This window comes from Phyllostomus hastatus, unplaced genomic scaffold (assembly GCF_019186645.2).
Source record: "Phyllostomus hastatus isolate PE091 unplaced genomic scaffold, TTU_PhHast_1.1 phas_scaffold_182, whole genome shotgun sequence".
In the NCBI taxonomy this organism is placed as follows: Eukaryota; Metazoa; Chordata; class Mammalia; order Chiroptera; family Phyllostomidae; genus Phyllostomus; species Phyllostomus hastatus.
In genome coordinates, this window is record NW_025334013.1 from 10,064,839 (window position 1) to 10,079,463 (window position 14,625).

The 14,625-nt window shown below is 64.6% G+C and overlaps 1 protein-coding gene across 8 annotated transcripts in view; it reads left to right on the plus strand.

Moving 5' to 3' along the window:
* ARHGEF10L (Rho guanine nucleotide exchange factor 10 like) overlaps nt 1-14,625 on the plus strand; it is a 152,931-nt gene that overhangs the window by 125,583 nt on the left and 12,723 nt on the right. For all 8 annotated transcript variants that reach the window (XM_045859792.1, XM_045859790.1, XM_045859797.1 and 5 more), the window contains one exon: nt 1,003-1,151. In XM_045859792.1, coding sequence (XP_045715748.1) covers nt 1,003-1,151 — 149 coding nt within the window. The remainder of the gene's footprint in view (nt 1-1,002; nt 1,152-14,625) is intronic.

Sequence of the window (14,625 nt, forward strand, 5' to 3'; positions counted from 1 at the left end):
TTCATGCGGGAGTCTGGAGGAACCCCGCCACAGCCTGCTTCCCCCCTGCTCATGTGCATGGGCTGGAAAGACCCAGTTGTGTGTTTGAGGGGGGTCCCTGTTCCCCAGCTCTTAGGTGAGCTGGGGGTCTGCGGTTTTAAGTAGGATGGAAGGGCCAGAGGCAAACCTGTTTTATGGGGGCGGGAGGGCAGGGAGGGAGGGAGAGCCTGGCGGGGTGGTCGTGGTGGGGAGGCTGCTCTGCCCGCCGAGGGCTCTTGCCGCCATGCCCCAGGCAGTGGTTCCGCCAGGCAGTGGCCCCTCCTGGCCTGCAGACCACTGTGCCCCGTTGGGTCACCAGCAGCCGGCTCAGAGGAGGCTCTGTGGGGGGCTGCTCTGCCTTCCTTGCAGGGCCCTGGCGGAGGGTGTGCGGGCTGGCTGGTCACTGGCATCCCCGCGGTGGGCTCCGTCCTGCCTCCCAGACCCAGCCGCTGCTGCTGTCTTCCCGGGGCGTGCCCCCATGCCCTGCCCCCCACCCCCTGTCCCACCTGGCACCCCGGCAAGACAGGGCAGCCACTGGGGTTCTGCGTGACTTAAGAGAAGAGCCAGTGTCCTTGAACACTGCCCGCAGGGGAGATTTCCGGCCTGTTCTCGGGGGAGCCAAGCGTCCCCGGGGTGGGCAGGGGAGAGTCTTGCTCAGTGCCACGCCAGGGCCCCTGGTTTATTCCAGCTTCAGGGGTGGCGGACTGGGGACTGACTTCCTCTCGGGAAGGCAGGTGTGAGTGGACTGAGTGGACAGGAGGGGGAAGGAGAGGAAGAGAAGGGGGGAGTGCAGCCCCCAGGGGGTGGCACGTCGACGAAGGCTGATGGGAACAGCCCACATGCCCCTGGGAGGAGGGAGAGGGGCCACGGAACCGGGCTGGAGGGTCTTGCAGAACCAGGCTGGGCCCGCCGCTGCCGGCCGTGGCCCCTGGGGGTGGAGGAGCCCTGGGCGGGCTCTGACCTGTCCCCTCCTCCTCTCCCCAGGAGACGTCCCCTGGAACCTGGAGAGCCCTCCCGTGTGCCTGACCGTGGGGCCAGGGCCCATCCGCACGCTGCTGAGCCTGGAGGACGCCGTGTGGGCCAGCTGCGGGCCTCGGGTCACCGTCCTGGACGCCGCCAGCTTGCAGACCCAGGTACTGGCCCCTCCTCGTGGCTGGCGGCCCTGCCCGCGGGGCCGTCAGCGGGGCACACCCTCGCTGACCCTTCTTACCTTTGCAGAGTGGGTCGCATCCCTGTGTCTGAGTCTGTCGGGAGGCGGGGACGCCCCTGCTGGGCCTGTGCTCTGCCCCACCCACATGCATCCCAGGGGCTGCTGCGACGGGGCGGGGGGTCCCGACCACACCGGGCTGGGACGTGCATCCTCAGTTGTGTCTGTCACTGCCAATGGAGGCGGCTGTCCTCGCCCTGGTGCCCGGGACCCAGCTGTGCTGCTGAGGGGGTGGCCAGTGTGGACGCAGCTGTGCTGAGGCCGGGTTCCCCTGGGCAGTGTGTGGGTGGAGGCTGCTGGGTCCTGCCTCGGCCCCGAGCGGAGAGCCCAGCCCCGGGGGCTCATGCTGGCTCGGCCTGGTTCCCCGCCTGTCACCACTGACCAGCGGCGTTGCCCAAGCTGCCTCACCGCTGGACCCAGGGCCAATCCTGGGGTGGGGGGCGCTGGTGTGAGACTTGGGCAGGGCTCCCTGAGCGGTGATGTCGGCCGTCGCCTGATTTGCTTGTGTTATCAGTTTGGAAGGAGCTGCCACGGAGCCCCGAATGGGGCTCTGGGTGCAGGCCGGCCGCCAGGACAGACGGGTGCCCCAGGTGAGCTTTCCTGTGGGGGCCGTCTTTGGTCCCCCACGCGGTCATCCTGCGGATGGCCATAGATCGGCCCCTCAGCAGCCGGGCGGGAACGCTGGTGGAGTCCAGCCGTTGTCCGGCGGACCGTGGGTGATCAGGACAGATTCTGGACCACAGTCCTGGCTTGGCAGATGGGGGAAACCGAGGCGCAGGGGGCGGTGGGTGAGCCCCGGGACCCGTCGAAGCTTCGGTGCTGTGCGCACCTGGCCCCCGCACCTGGTCCCGGGTCTGCCCCGCACCTCCTGGGTGCGGGCGTGGGCCTGTGTGCGAACACGAGTCTGTCCCTCCGGGACAGGGTCCTTTCGCTCGCTGAGTCAGGGGGTGCTTGGGGGCCACGGTTCTGACCAGGGCCGGGCGGGTTTCCTGGGCGCTGGGGAGGGCGGAGGGGCACATGGCCCAGCACCTTGCCGGGGTCAGGGGTTTGGGTTTTGAGCTATAACTGTCCTTTGAGGAGAAATGGGCGGGGCGGGGGAGGGGGCTAAAGTGACTCCTGGGCCCCTCCAGGGCTGTTTGGGTCGCACCCTCTTCCCACACTCGGACTCCGGACTCTGTACTGCTGGGGGGGGGCTCTGGGGAGGGGGTCCTGGGAGGAGCCAACAGACAGGGAGACCGCTGCCCCACGAGGTCCTGATCTCTTGGTCCTCTTTCTCCTGGGTGGAGCCAGATTTCCGCTGAGGAGCCCAGAGCCGCTGCAGCCCCCAAGTCCCTTCCCAGCCCCTGGTTTGCTTTATGGGGGGCTTCCCTGCTCTCCCTACCCCAACCCCATCTCTTGTCTCCAAGGGTTTCTTACCTTCTCGGCCTCCTGAGGGGAAAGTGAGCGGGAAGGCTGGCTCTCCCCGGGCCTTTGGGGTCCCGGGCTCACCTGGGCTCACCTGGGCTCAACCACTTGGCAGGAGCAGGGATGAGGCTCATCAGTGTCTCCTTGGCCTGCCCCCCTGCGGCCCCTCCCGGGCCGTCCCCACACTGTCCCCACCCCAGGCCCGGGCGTCCTTGCTGCTATCTCCTGCCGGCAGCCTGCACAGGCTCGCCCAGCCCCGGAGGAGAGCCGTGGGAGCAGGGCCGCTCAGCCAGCAGCTCCCCGCTGGGGCCTGGTTTGGGCCAGCGGTGGGCAGGGCAAGGGGTCCTCGTGCCGCCCTCCGGGGGCCACCAGTGTGAGGTGGAGACACTTCCTGCCTCTGGGGGGCCTCCAGTGTAACAATGGAGACAGAGCCCGCCCTTGCCAGTTCCCGGGACCGTTGGGGGGACACAGGTGAGCTGGGGGCAGAGCAGGGGGGATGGGGCGGGGCAGTGCAGGCTCTTGGGGCCCCCGGCTGGGCGGAGGGCGTTCCCAGCACCGCCACCCGGGGGATCAGACCCGCCTCTCAGGAGGGAGAGGTCCCCGTCCCAGCTGTGCCCACCTTGGGTCCCTGGGCTCCCCTTCCTCGGGCGTGTGTGGTGTGCCCGCAGCTGCTTCAGATGGGACCTGGCTCTGCCCCTGCCAAGCACTTAGCCCCCAGACAAGGCCCCAAGTCTCCGGGGCCTCAGTCACCTCGGCTGTGAAATGGGGTGGTCGTGTAGAGCTCCCCGAGGAGGAGTGAGGGAGAATGTTCGCACCAAGGACCGTCTCACACGGTGCCGGTGCCGACACAAAGTGGGTGCCGGAGGAACACCAGTGAGCGGTGCAGTGATCCGTCTCACTGAAATCCCCGCTGCCGTGGCCTGTGGATCATTTGGAGAATAGAGCTGCTTCCTTAGCGCCCGTGTCTGTGGGCGTGTGTCTGTCTGTATGGCCTCTCGGGTCTGCCCTCCTCTCCCCTCACCCGCGGGGCTGCCTCCTCCCACCGACCGCTGCCCTAGGGCCCGGAGACGGATGGACGGAGGGAAGCACCGGGGGCCTGGGTGGGGCCGGCCCACCTCTCATCCCCTTCTGCCCCTTGCCAGCCACAGGGCAGTGGGGCCCAGGCCCCTCACCTCAGCTCCGGCCCTGCTGTCGGAGGGGCCACCGGGCTCCCGCCCGCGGCTGTGATGCTGCAAGATGAGCTCTGGACCCGCCGCCGCTCTTACCAAAGGGGCTCCCCACGGCCTTTCGCCCGCTCCGCACACACCGCGGAGGGTGCTGGGAAGCGCTGGGTGCGGGGAGACGGATGCAGGGAAGGGCGGCGAAGGAGGCTGCGCGCCAGGGAGATCGGAAAGTTTGTGTGGGCAGCTCGCCCTCCGCACTCACGATCCCTGGGCACGGTAACGAGGGGATCGCCATGCATGTTTAATGAAGCCGCGCTCTGCCGCTGCTGGGGAGAGAGAGGAAGCCGCCTGCCCCAGCGCCCAGGCTCGGGAGCAGCTCAACAGCTCGGTCTGGCTGCTGCTAACGACCTCCCGGTCTGCACGGCCGCCCGCCCCACGTCCGTCTCCTCTCGGTGCCTCCTGCAGCCAGCCAGGCACCGAGGGGGGGTACCGAGCTGGGACTCGGGCTGGGGCTGCTGTCTGGGCTTCGGGGGCCTCGCGCACAGGTGTGCCTGGGGCGCAGCACCCGCGGGACTGGGTTGTCGGGAGACCTTTGCTGCAGAACGCCCCTCTTCCAAGGGAGGGCGTCACCCCAGTCCTCCCCCAGGCTCCAGAAACCACCCCCTGGGGCTGTGAGGTACTCACAGCCACCCAGCGCTCCAAGCCTGAAGGGGTGTATTACTGCTGACGGAGGGTGTGGCTCCTGTGTCCCTGGCCCAGATCTGAAGACGCGGGGGGTTGATCTGAGGATTGTGTTAACCCTCAGGAGCTCCCCCCCCCCCCCAGGAAGTGAATAGTAGCCAATACATACTGAGTACTCGATGTGGACCCGGTACGGGTTTCAGTACTTGGCACGAGTTAACTTGCTTATCCTCAAACCACTCTCTGAGATGAGCACTGTTAGTATTCCCACTTTACAGACGAGGGAACAGAGGCACAGAGAGGTTAAGTGACTTGCCCGAAGTCACACAGTGGAGGGAGGCAGAGGTTGGGATCTGGGCATGGGCATTCTGCGCTTGAGTCTGCTCTTAACCTTTGTGCCGGTCACTCTGGTGGGCTGGAGGCTCAGCCCCCTTTGGGCTGCACTGTCCCCTGCAGTTTCTGTCCCGTCAGACGTTCAGTCTTGGGAACTGTCATTGATTCACACACCTGCTTTTCCCACCAGAACGTCTTCCGGTCCTAGGATCGCACCTGCTCCCATTTCTCGGCCACGGCCCGTCCAGCTCACGTAGTGCACACGGCAGGGGCACTGGCCGCGGGAGACGGACAGGCGGTGTCCTGCTCTCTGGGCCCTCATGTCAGGTCCTGGGGGGTGGACCCGAGGAAGACCTGAGCTCAGCGTCCAGTGCGGGACGGTCAGTGCCAGCCAGAACGGGGAGGCCCACTGGGAGCCCAGGGGAGACGCAAGGGGTGCCAGATGCAGCTGGAGGAGGGGTGGGGGGAGCGGTGGAGGCTCTTGGAGGGTGGGCCCCCCGAGGAGGCTGGGCACTGAGGGGCGAGGGAAGAGAGGCGGCGGGGAGGGTGCCCCAGCCAGAGACAACCCAGCGTGTGTGGGCCCCGGGGTGTGTGGGGGCTCCCCGGGGAGGGCCCTCTCCCTGAGGCCCACGCGGCTGCTGCTGCCGGCTGCCCCTGACCTTGCCCAGCCTGTCTTCCGTGGCGCGGCGCAGCGCCCGCGGTCCGGCTCTGGGTTTGACGCCTGCCCACCAACCGCTCGCTCAGCTCCCTGACCCCAGAGGAAGCGGCGGCGGACTGTTGAATAATCATCCCGCTCTCCGGGCCTGTGTCAACACCGCGTCCTCCGGGTTCATTATCGAGATCCGTGGGCACCTTCAAAGTCTAATCCAGTCGTCGGGAGTTCATTTTAACCGGCCGCTGGAGGGGAAAACTGGCTGTGGGGGGATTGTTGGGTCTTCATTAAAAAAAAACCCAAAACAACTTACTGGAGGCCAGGCTGCGAGGAGGCCCTTGGTGTGGGGGGTGCGCTCTGCCATGCGGGGGCAGTCTGGGCGACGGGCAGGGCTTGCTCCCTGCTCCTGGAGGGTGGCTGGGGCCCCAGGGATGGGGGTGCAGACGGGGCGGGGCCGTGAGTGCACTGTGTGTGACTGGGGCCTCTGGACGCTGCAGGGGCGTCGGCTGGGCCCATTTCACAGACGGGAACATGGACTGGAAGGCAGGCCTTTCGGTCGGTGCCTGTGGCCTCTGCTTCCCTGCAGAGATGCCTTTGCCTCTGCCGGTCCCCAGCCCGGGACCCCGTTCCCTCCCACAGCTTCCCCCGGGCGGCTCCCCCTCCTCACGCAGGTCTCAGGGCTCTGCTGCTTCCTCTCCTGCCCCCAGTCACAGCCCTGACGCATTTCCTGCCGTTGATGTCGTCGTCCGAGTATCGACCGGGGTCCGAAATTGCCCCCCTGACTGTGGTCCCTCGGCCCCCGCTGGGCTGCAAAGAAGCGGAGGCAAACAGGACCCGGCCTGTCTCGTGCACCGGTGTGTCCCGGGCGCGGCCCGGCACCGGCCCTCAGCCAGCGTGGGCGGGAGGACGGGTCGGGGGATGCCCTTCCTCTCCCCGCAGGCAGGGCCCTGGCGGGGCTGGGGGCGTGTGCCAAGACACCCCGCCCATTCTTTTGGGGTGGAAGGCGGGTGCCTGTGCCCGTTGGAGAAGTGTCCCCGGAGGAGTCGTGGCTTCAGGAAAGCAGGATGGAGAGGCCACCCCTGGAGAAGGCGGGGAGGAATTTGGGAAAGGGCTGGCCAGAGGGCCTCGTGCCCAGCAGGGGCGGGTCCTGCTCCAGGGCAGGCACTGCCACAGCACAGGGGGGTTCGGGCAGGGGGACCTACGTGGGTGGGACGGCAGTGCTCCCGGCCCCGCCTGGTGCCGGCGTTTGGGTTCCAGGCCCGGCTCCTGCCGGCAGGGCTGTCGCGAGGGTTCTCTGGGGCAACCTTCTCCCAGAAGACCCCGCCCCCCTACCCCGGGAGAAGCCTGGCCAGACCACCACCGCTCCTCCACACGCCCTGGTCACACCCCCGTGACCTGCTGCGGCGGCACCAGCCAGTCCCCTGGGCAACACGGGTCACGGCTGCACTTGGACATTTTGGGCAGGGCGCACCTGGTCAGCTCCTGTTGCTCCACTGCATCCTGGTGCTGAGACCAGGCTGACACCTGGTGGGTGCTCAGTGCGGGGCTGTGCAGGGCGCAGGGCTCTGCCCGCGGTGGGTCCGATCACCGCGGAGGGGAGACACGGGCAGAGCAGTGAACCGAGGGCTTGCTTTCCGCCGGTTTCCGAGCTCGCGGAACACGCCTCCCACGGGCTCCTGCCGAGCCAGCAGCACCGACGCCTCTTGTCGCTGGGGCACATCGGATGGGAAACTTCTCTGGGTTCCTGGACACCGACGGCCCTTCCCCACCCTTAATTTTCACGTTTAGTGCCCAAACGTAGTTTGCATGTATTAGCTGTTGTAAATCTATCATAACAGTGTGATGCGGCATGAATAATGCATCACTGGGCTGTATTAGTTTTCTGTCTCCTATCTTATTTATGACACAAAACGGGTGGGAATTTGCAAAAGCGGAATCCAGGCGCAGGGCTTCTTGGGTAATGGTATGCAAATTGGCGTGAGGGCGGAAAGATCCGCCAAGTCCCCTGTGTGTGTGTGTGTGGCGGGTGGGGGGGGGGGGTGAGGGTGGGTAGGGGGGTAGCGGGGGGAGCTGCCAAGCCAGGCCCTGCTTGCAGGCCGCCCGAGCCTGGGAGTCGGGGTCACGTCGCTCCACAGGGTCGCATCAGTGCAGCAGTTCTGCCTTTATTTTCTGTGTGCGTCTCATCGTTACTGCTGTCATCCTGTTTTTTTCCAAATTACAAGTAGGCAGGTGAAACTTGAGAAATCGATTTTTCTAAAGGTTGTGGAGACTTCTCTGGAGGCTCTGAAAGTAACAAGTTCCAGGAGGGTGAGCGTTTAACCGCAGCGCGAGGAATCGAGGTTAGATGTTCAGAAGAACTTCCTTTCAGGAGGCTCGCGAAGGACAGGCTGTGGGGGTGGGTTTGGGGATCCTGGGGCAGCCTCGCGGGGTGGGGGGCGGGCGCTCAGGACCACAGTTGTCGACTTGGTTCCAGAGTCCGGGACGGTGAGGAGGCTTCTCAGGGCACCTCCCGTCCCGTGGGGCTGGGGGTGGCCCAGCGCAGGGGCCCGGGCCCCTTCTCTCCTGCTCTGGAGGAGCGCAGACCTTTCTCGTCGTATCCAGTATCAGGTGCCCGCGCCCCAGTCCCGGGAGACTCACGAAGATGAAAGGATGTCGTGTCGTGGTTGGGAGGAAGGGGTTTGAAGCTGTTGGCTCAGGCGCAGGTTCTGTGAAGCTGTCGGAGGCAGTGGGGGGGGGTGGGGGGTGGGGGCAGACGGGAGGGACGGTGCGGCCGGGGGGGGGGGGGGGAACGGATGGGGCCGCTGCAAGTGAGTGGGGGAGGCGGTGGCGGCAGGCCCCTGCACCCCTGGCTCTCGGGGTCTGTCAGTCCGTCCCCCCATGTGGCTCCTCCACCTCTGCTCGCCTCCCTGTCCATGCTGTGGCAGGCGGGGTCCCCACAGAGCCTGCCCCCCAGGACGAAGTGTGATGCAGGTGGTTCCCGGCGACTGCAGGCCGTGGTCAGGGCCCTGGGGACGCCCAGTGGGTGGTGCAGCCAGGGTCTCGGGGCCCCTCTGACCCCCAAGCCCTGGCCCGAGGCCCGCGGTCCCCTGTGTCTGGTGGGTGTGCGCACGCCTGCACCTCCCACGGGATCGAGTCCCCTGGGAGCTGGGACGGTGTCTCGTGTCCCCAGTGTTTTCCTCTGGTGCGAGTGTAGGCGCTGAGCTGGCTTCTCTCTCACTTTCCGTCTCCTTCTGGCGGCCCTCCCCACGGCCTCCCTCCTGCACTGGCCCTTCCCTCCTGCCTGAGCTCTGAGCTGCCCAGGGCTCCCGGCTACCCCAGGCCCCCACGCCTTGGCCTTTGCACGGACACTGTGCCCTGATGACCAGAGGCAAAGGGCTGGGCAGGGTCTGCAGGTGCCCCTCGGTCTGCTCTGTGGAGCTGGGAAGCACGCGGAGTGCAGAGCAGCCATAGGTGCGCCCCTGGTGTCGTGTTCCGAGGCCCGGCTGCTGGGGATCTTTCCGGAGCAAAGCTCCCGCCACACCTGACCCCGCTTCAGAGCCGTCCAGGCTGCCTCTCCCCCGGCTCTTCCAGCCTCCGGCCCAGGGGTGGGCACTGACCAGCCCTTCCGTCCCTGTCCTGGGCAGTGGGCCTCAGCCGTGGTCCCTGTCCACGCGGCAGGGGCTGCCCCGCCCCCCAGCGAGTTAACCCGTATTGAAACTCACTCATCTCAGGCTGTTCCAAGCTCTTGGCAGGTGGCAGCTCACGTGGTCTTCACAACAGCCCCCTGCGGTAGTGATCTCGTCACCCCCATTTTAAAGTTGAGGAAACTGAGGCCGGAAGTGGTAGAGCTGGGACTTGAACCCTGACAGTCTGGCTCTGGGCCAGCGGCCTCACTGTTTCTCCCAAGCAGGAAACAAATGAGCAGATAGTCCCAGGCTGCCGTGGGAGATGTGCGGAAGGGGAGCGGGCACGCTGAACTTGGCCTGCCGTGCCTGGGACAGCCCACTCTGGCTCTGAGCCCTGCTCCCTCGCCTGGTGGAGGCTCGGGGGTCCAGCTGCCTCGTGGGGGTGGCAGGATGCTGTGAGGTGCGCTGAGCTGTGTGACTGTGACCCCGGGCGTGCACAGGTGCTGGAGACACATGTCCCCAATCTCTGCTGCTCGGGCCTCACAGGGTCCCCGTGGTGGCCGGGCCAGGGTGGGCACCTGCTTATTTATACAGGGAAAGGCTAGAGCAGCTGCTAGGGCCAAACCGTGCAGGCTCTTGGTGGCCCCGGGGGCAGCCAGCCCGGCCTCCCTCCCCAGGTGTCTGTGGAGAGGGACCGCGGTGCCGACTCGCATGGCTGAAGAGAACAGGAGGAAGTTAAACAGTCCTAACGAGGAGACTATCGGTGGTAGCCCGTGTTCCGAGATGCTCTCCTTTCCCACTTCCTCTGGAACAGCCGGCTGTGCGGGATGAGTTTAGCTTGTTTTTCATTTTTTTAAAAGATTTTATTTATTTATTTTAGAGAGGGAAGGGAGGGAGAAAGAGAGAGAGAGAGAGAGAGGAACATCAATGTGGGGTTGCTGGGGGCTGTGGCCTGCAGCCCAGGCATGTGCCCTGACTGGGAATCGAACCTGCGATGCTTTGGTTCACAGCCCACGCTCAATCCACTGAGCTACGCCAGCCAGGGAGTTTAGCTTGTTTTGTTCGTAAAGGCAGAATGTCGGTGCGGCCGCAGGGGGCAGTCCCCCTGCTGAGGTGGTTCTTGTGACTTGGTCTGGCTGAGGGTGGGGTGGCAAGGGGTGGAGCCCGACCTCTGTGCCTGCCTTCTTACGTGTCTGTGACAAGTAAAGCTTTAACGCAGGAGAGTTTAATTTTCTGGTGGCTGGCTGGCCACCTTTCTAGAAAAATGCACCAAAGATGCCAGAGTTTGCACAGTCCATTCCAAAAGGGGTTGTTAAATGTTTGGAACTGGTTCTCAACCTTTTTGTTTTTTTTTTCAAATTCTTTACCCAAGAACATTTCTTCATTGCTTTCGGAGAGGAAGGGAGAGAGACAAACATTGAGAGAAACAGCGATTGGTTGCCTCCCCCCACCCCCGCATCCTGACTGGGGATCGAACCCCCGACCTTTTGGTGTACAGGATGACACTCCCGCCCACTGAGCCACAATGGCCAGGGCTGGCTTTCAGGTCTCAAAACTGACGAGGATGTCCATTCCCTTCGTCCCTTCCAGGTTTCCGTGGCGGCCCTGAGCTAGGAGAGCCCGGCGTCCGACGAAGTCTCTTGTTAGTCAGGAATGACCCTACCCCCACTTTACAGATGAGTAAACTGAGGCCAGAGATGTTAATCAGCTACCGGCGAGAGGTGGGGGAGGATGCCTCCGTCAGAAACGTGCCAGGAAGGACAGGGCTGCCCCGGGGACACCGTCCCTTGGCCGTGACCAGGTCAGATGTGGAAGGCAGCGTATTTAGGCATCGGGCAGAACCCATGGGAAGGTGTTTGTGCGTGGCTCAGAGACTGGGTGTGGTCACCCGGTAGCGTGACCAACCAACCCTGTTTGCCCGGGACGGGGAGCTGGATGCCCAGTGCCACACCTGGGGCCTCCCTGGGCACCCCGGGACGAGCCGGGCACCCCGAGCTGGAGTCCTGGCATCCCCCACTTGCTAAGCACGGCGGCTTTGTGAACGTGGGCCGTTTGGCCCCTCCCCTTGCTCCCTCAGCTGCGAAGCGTCGAGAAGAAGTAAGACAGATAAAGGAAGGGCAGGGAGTTGTCGTGCTAATTGTCTTTAAAGATGGACCGCCCAGCGCGGCAGCTGGAGCGCCACCCCTGGGCCTCAATCCCCAGCCCGTCCCCAGGCTGACCAAGGGGCCGCCCCCCGCCCCCCGATTTCTGGAAGCTTCGGAGTCCCACCCCTTGGAAGAGGACGGAATGGAGGTGCTGGGGCGTGGTGTGGAGTGGGAGCGGAGCGGTTGGGGTGCTGGCGAGTGCACTGTGGCTGACCTCTGGCCGCCTGGTTGTGGGGACTGAGGGGAGTGGAGCCCCTTCACAGCACACACCTGCCAGGGCGCTCGGCCGGAGAGTGCGGGGACAGCACGGCTCGGGCTCGGCTGGTCAGGCCCACGCCCAGCTCCGCCCCTGCCCGGTGGGTCTCGTCAAGTCCCCCTCCTGGGCGGGCTCCTCCTCTTTCAGAAGGGTCTCGGCGAGGATGGACACTGTGGCCTGGGAGCGCTTGGCGCCCAGCGGGTGCCAGCAGGCCGTGGCTGCCAGCCCTCCACCTTTGCCTCGGCAGCTCCCGGCCCCCCAAGGCCCAGCGCTCCTTCCCAGCTCCTTGGTGTCATCTTCGCCTTAATGACTTTGAATGCTGAGCTGCTCACCCGGGAATTTGTAGAAGCCAAGCACAGAGGCGTCACCTGGAGGCACATAAATATTGTACGGCTGGAGGTTGGGCTGCGTCAGCACCATTTGGGGCAGCGTCGCTCAACCGAAGGCCTCTGTGCGGGCGCCGGGAGCGGGCGCTGGACCCCTGGTCCTCCTCGGCTCCCTCGGCCAGCCCCCGAGGCAGCCGGGGCGCCATCCCCTCCCTGGAGCCTCCGCGCACCCACCCTCGACAGGTGCGAGAGGAGACGCAGGCCCTCTCTGGCTACCAGCGTTTCTCCCCCCAGCTTTTGACTTTGAAGTATTTAAAACGATAGGAGCGCTGATAGAGTAGTACAGCGAACACACATACATTCTTCACCTGGTAAACCGTCTGTTAATGTTTTGCCATGAATTCTCTGCACCCCCCAATGTTATACAAATGCACACACCCTTTTTTTGGAGGGGGAGGGGTAAACCATTTAAAAGTCCGCTGTAGACATCGTTACCCTTCACATCCAGAGACTTCAGCGTGGCTGCCCCACGTGATAACCTCATTGGCCTTTCTTGTGCCCAGAAACTTAGCATCAGTGTGCTGTCCACAGGCACGTGTCCCCAGGTGTCCCCGAAATACCTTTCACAGCGCCCCCAGCCCCACCCAGGCCCCAGCCGAGACCACACGTTGCACTTGGGTGTCCTGTCTCTTCAGTCTCCCTTTGATCTGGAATAATCCCTCCGCTCGTGTGTGTGTGTGAGGGGGGGAGGGAGAGAGAGAGAGAGAGAGAGACAGAGAGAGAGAGAGAGGTGGACTTCTAAAAAGTCCCGCAGTCTGGGGTTGCCCAGTTGTTTCCTTCTGATGCGATCTGAGCGTCTGGCCAGGTTCTCGGCCAGAGGGGACTGTCTGTTGCGTCACCCGCGGCGGCGGCGGCGGAACGTGCGGGCTGGCCCTGTCCTTGGTCTCTGGGTTCAGGGGGGCCCTCTGGGCGTCCCTGTCGTACAGGTGCCAGATTCCTGTCATAACGACTACTGAGTGTCCTGCCGCTGATTCTTGGGGAATTTGTGACTATCCTGTTCCTCAGCAAACTTTCATTATTTAAAGAGTTCTCCTCCCCCTCAACTACCGCTGCAAATTCACGGGATCTTTTCGAGTCCAGGGTGCTGTAGTCCCAGACTCTCGTTGTTACTCTAAATGCCCGAATTGTCTCAAACTTGGCCAATGGGAACCCCTCGGTATCGACTCCGGGTCCTCTGGACACCCCCCTGTTGTTCTTCGAACGCTTCCTTGCTTTTCTGCGTCGGGACCAGTTCTAGGCTCAGCGGCTACCGCCCCAGCCCGGTCAGCCATTTCTCCGGAATGCCCTGGCTGGTTCCGGCGCATGGGGATGGCACGTGTAAATCAAGATCTGGGGCGCCTCCCGAGACCGGGGTGCCACTTCTTCCAGACCCTCCCAGTGCACAGAGCCAGGAGGAAAGTAGGAAGTCCGTACCGAGATCGCAGAACTTGACCTCTGTCACTTCATACTCGATTCCTTTCTCCCTGTGTGAACCCTGGTCGCCAGGAACAACCTCAGTGTACCTCCGCCACCCCACATGGTTTTAGGGGAGCTGTGCCCGTCTCTCCACCCTCCCCAAGCCTGCTAGGTCGAGTTTAGGATTTCTTCGCAGACCTGCTGTCCTTAGGCAGGGACCGAGGGTGTGTGGCCAGGGTGCTGAGTTCCCAGGCCACTTGAACGGCCCCTTTTCCACGTGGACGTGGCCATGTTCCAATGAAGCTCGATTCACCGAAACAGCGGCAGGCTGGTGTCGCCCGAGGGTTGTTGTTTGCAGCCCCCCAGCCCAGAGTGTCAGCAGCTCTTGCTGCAGGGTAAGCTGCCAGTAGACAGTCATGCCAGGACCCTAGGGGCCGAGGGGGCAGGAAGCACCGGGCCTTTCAGAGCCCAGAGGACGGGCGGGATTAGGCTGGTGGCCGGTGGCCCTTTCTCGGGCACAAGCAGGTTAGAGGCCCCTTAGAGGGTAAGGTGGGCCCCCCCACTCCTGGACCCCCAAGACCACCCAGCAATGAGAGGAGGCATCTGGAGGCGAGATATGGGGGGCCCTGACCTGGGGTGGGGTGCCAGATGGGCAGTGCTCCCACCGGCCCTAGTTGGGTGGAAAGGAGAGTGGGATGGGCAGCCAGCCCCGCTGGCCATTCATGAGATGCCCCCGGGCCAGTGCACACCCCAGGGGGGAGGGCAAGGGTGCACGGAAACCACAACGCAGCAGCCCCCACCCCTCGTCCCGCAGTTCCCTCCTGGCTGCCCAGGACCCCTCCTCATGCCGGGAGTCTGCTCACGGGAGCCAGGTCTCGGGAGTCCCGGGCACCACGGGCAGGAGCAGTGACCCACCCACCAGGTGCCCGGTGTGGGCCGAGGACACCGAGCGCGGCACTCGGGGTGGAGGCAGGCGGCAGAGCGGCGCAGCCCCGGCTGCCCCTGGGCGCGGTGCGACCAGCCGCACAGCTCACTGTGTGCTCCGGAGGGAACTGAGGGACGTACGAGGGGCGGGGGCTGCTGCGCCGCCGTTTCCGTGCACTCTCGCCCTTCCCCCGCCCGCCTCTCCGCTGGGCCTGGCGGGCTCACGCAGGCCTTGTGCAAAGCCCTTCAGGCCGGGAGACAGACTTGTTACGCCTCTGGAGAAATGAGTCTGGATTTCCACCGCCGACTTCTCTTTTAATTAGATTCCGACAGCAGCACGCAGGGCTGGCAGGCTGCAAATTCAGGTGCAGCTTTCTGCGGTCCCGGGCCTCTCCGTTCCGGGGCCGTTTGGCTATTTCAGAGGCAGAAATACTCCTTTTCTGCGGGAGCCCGGCAG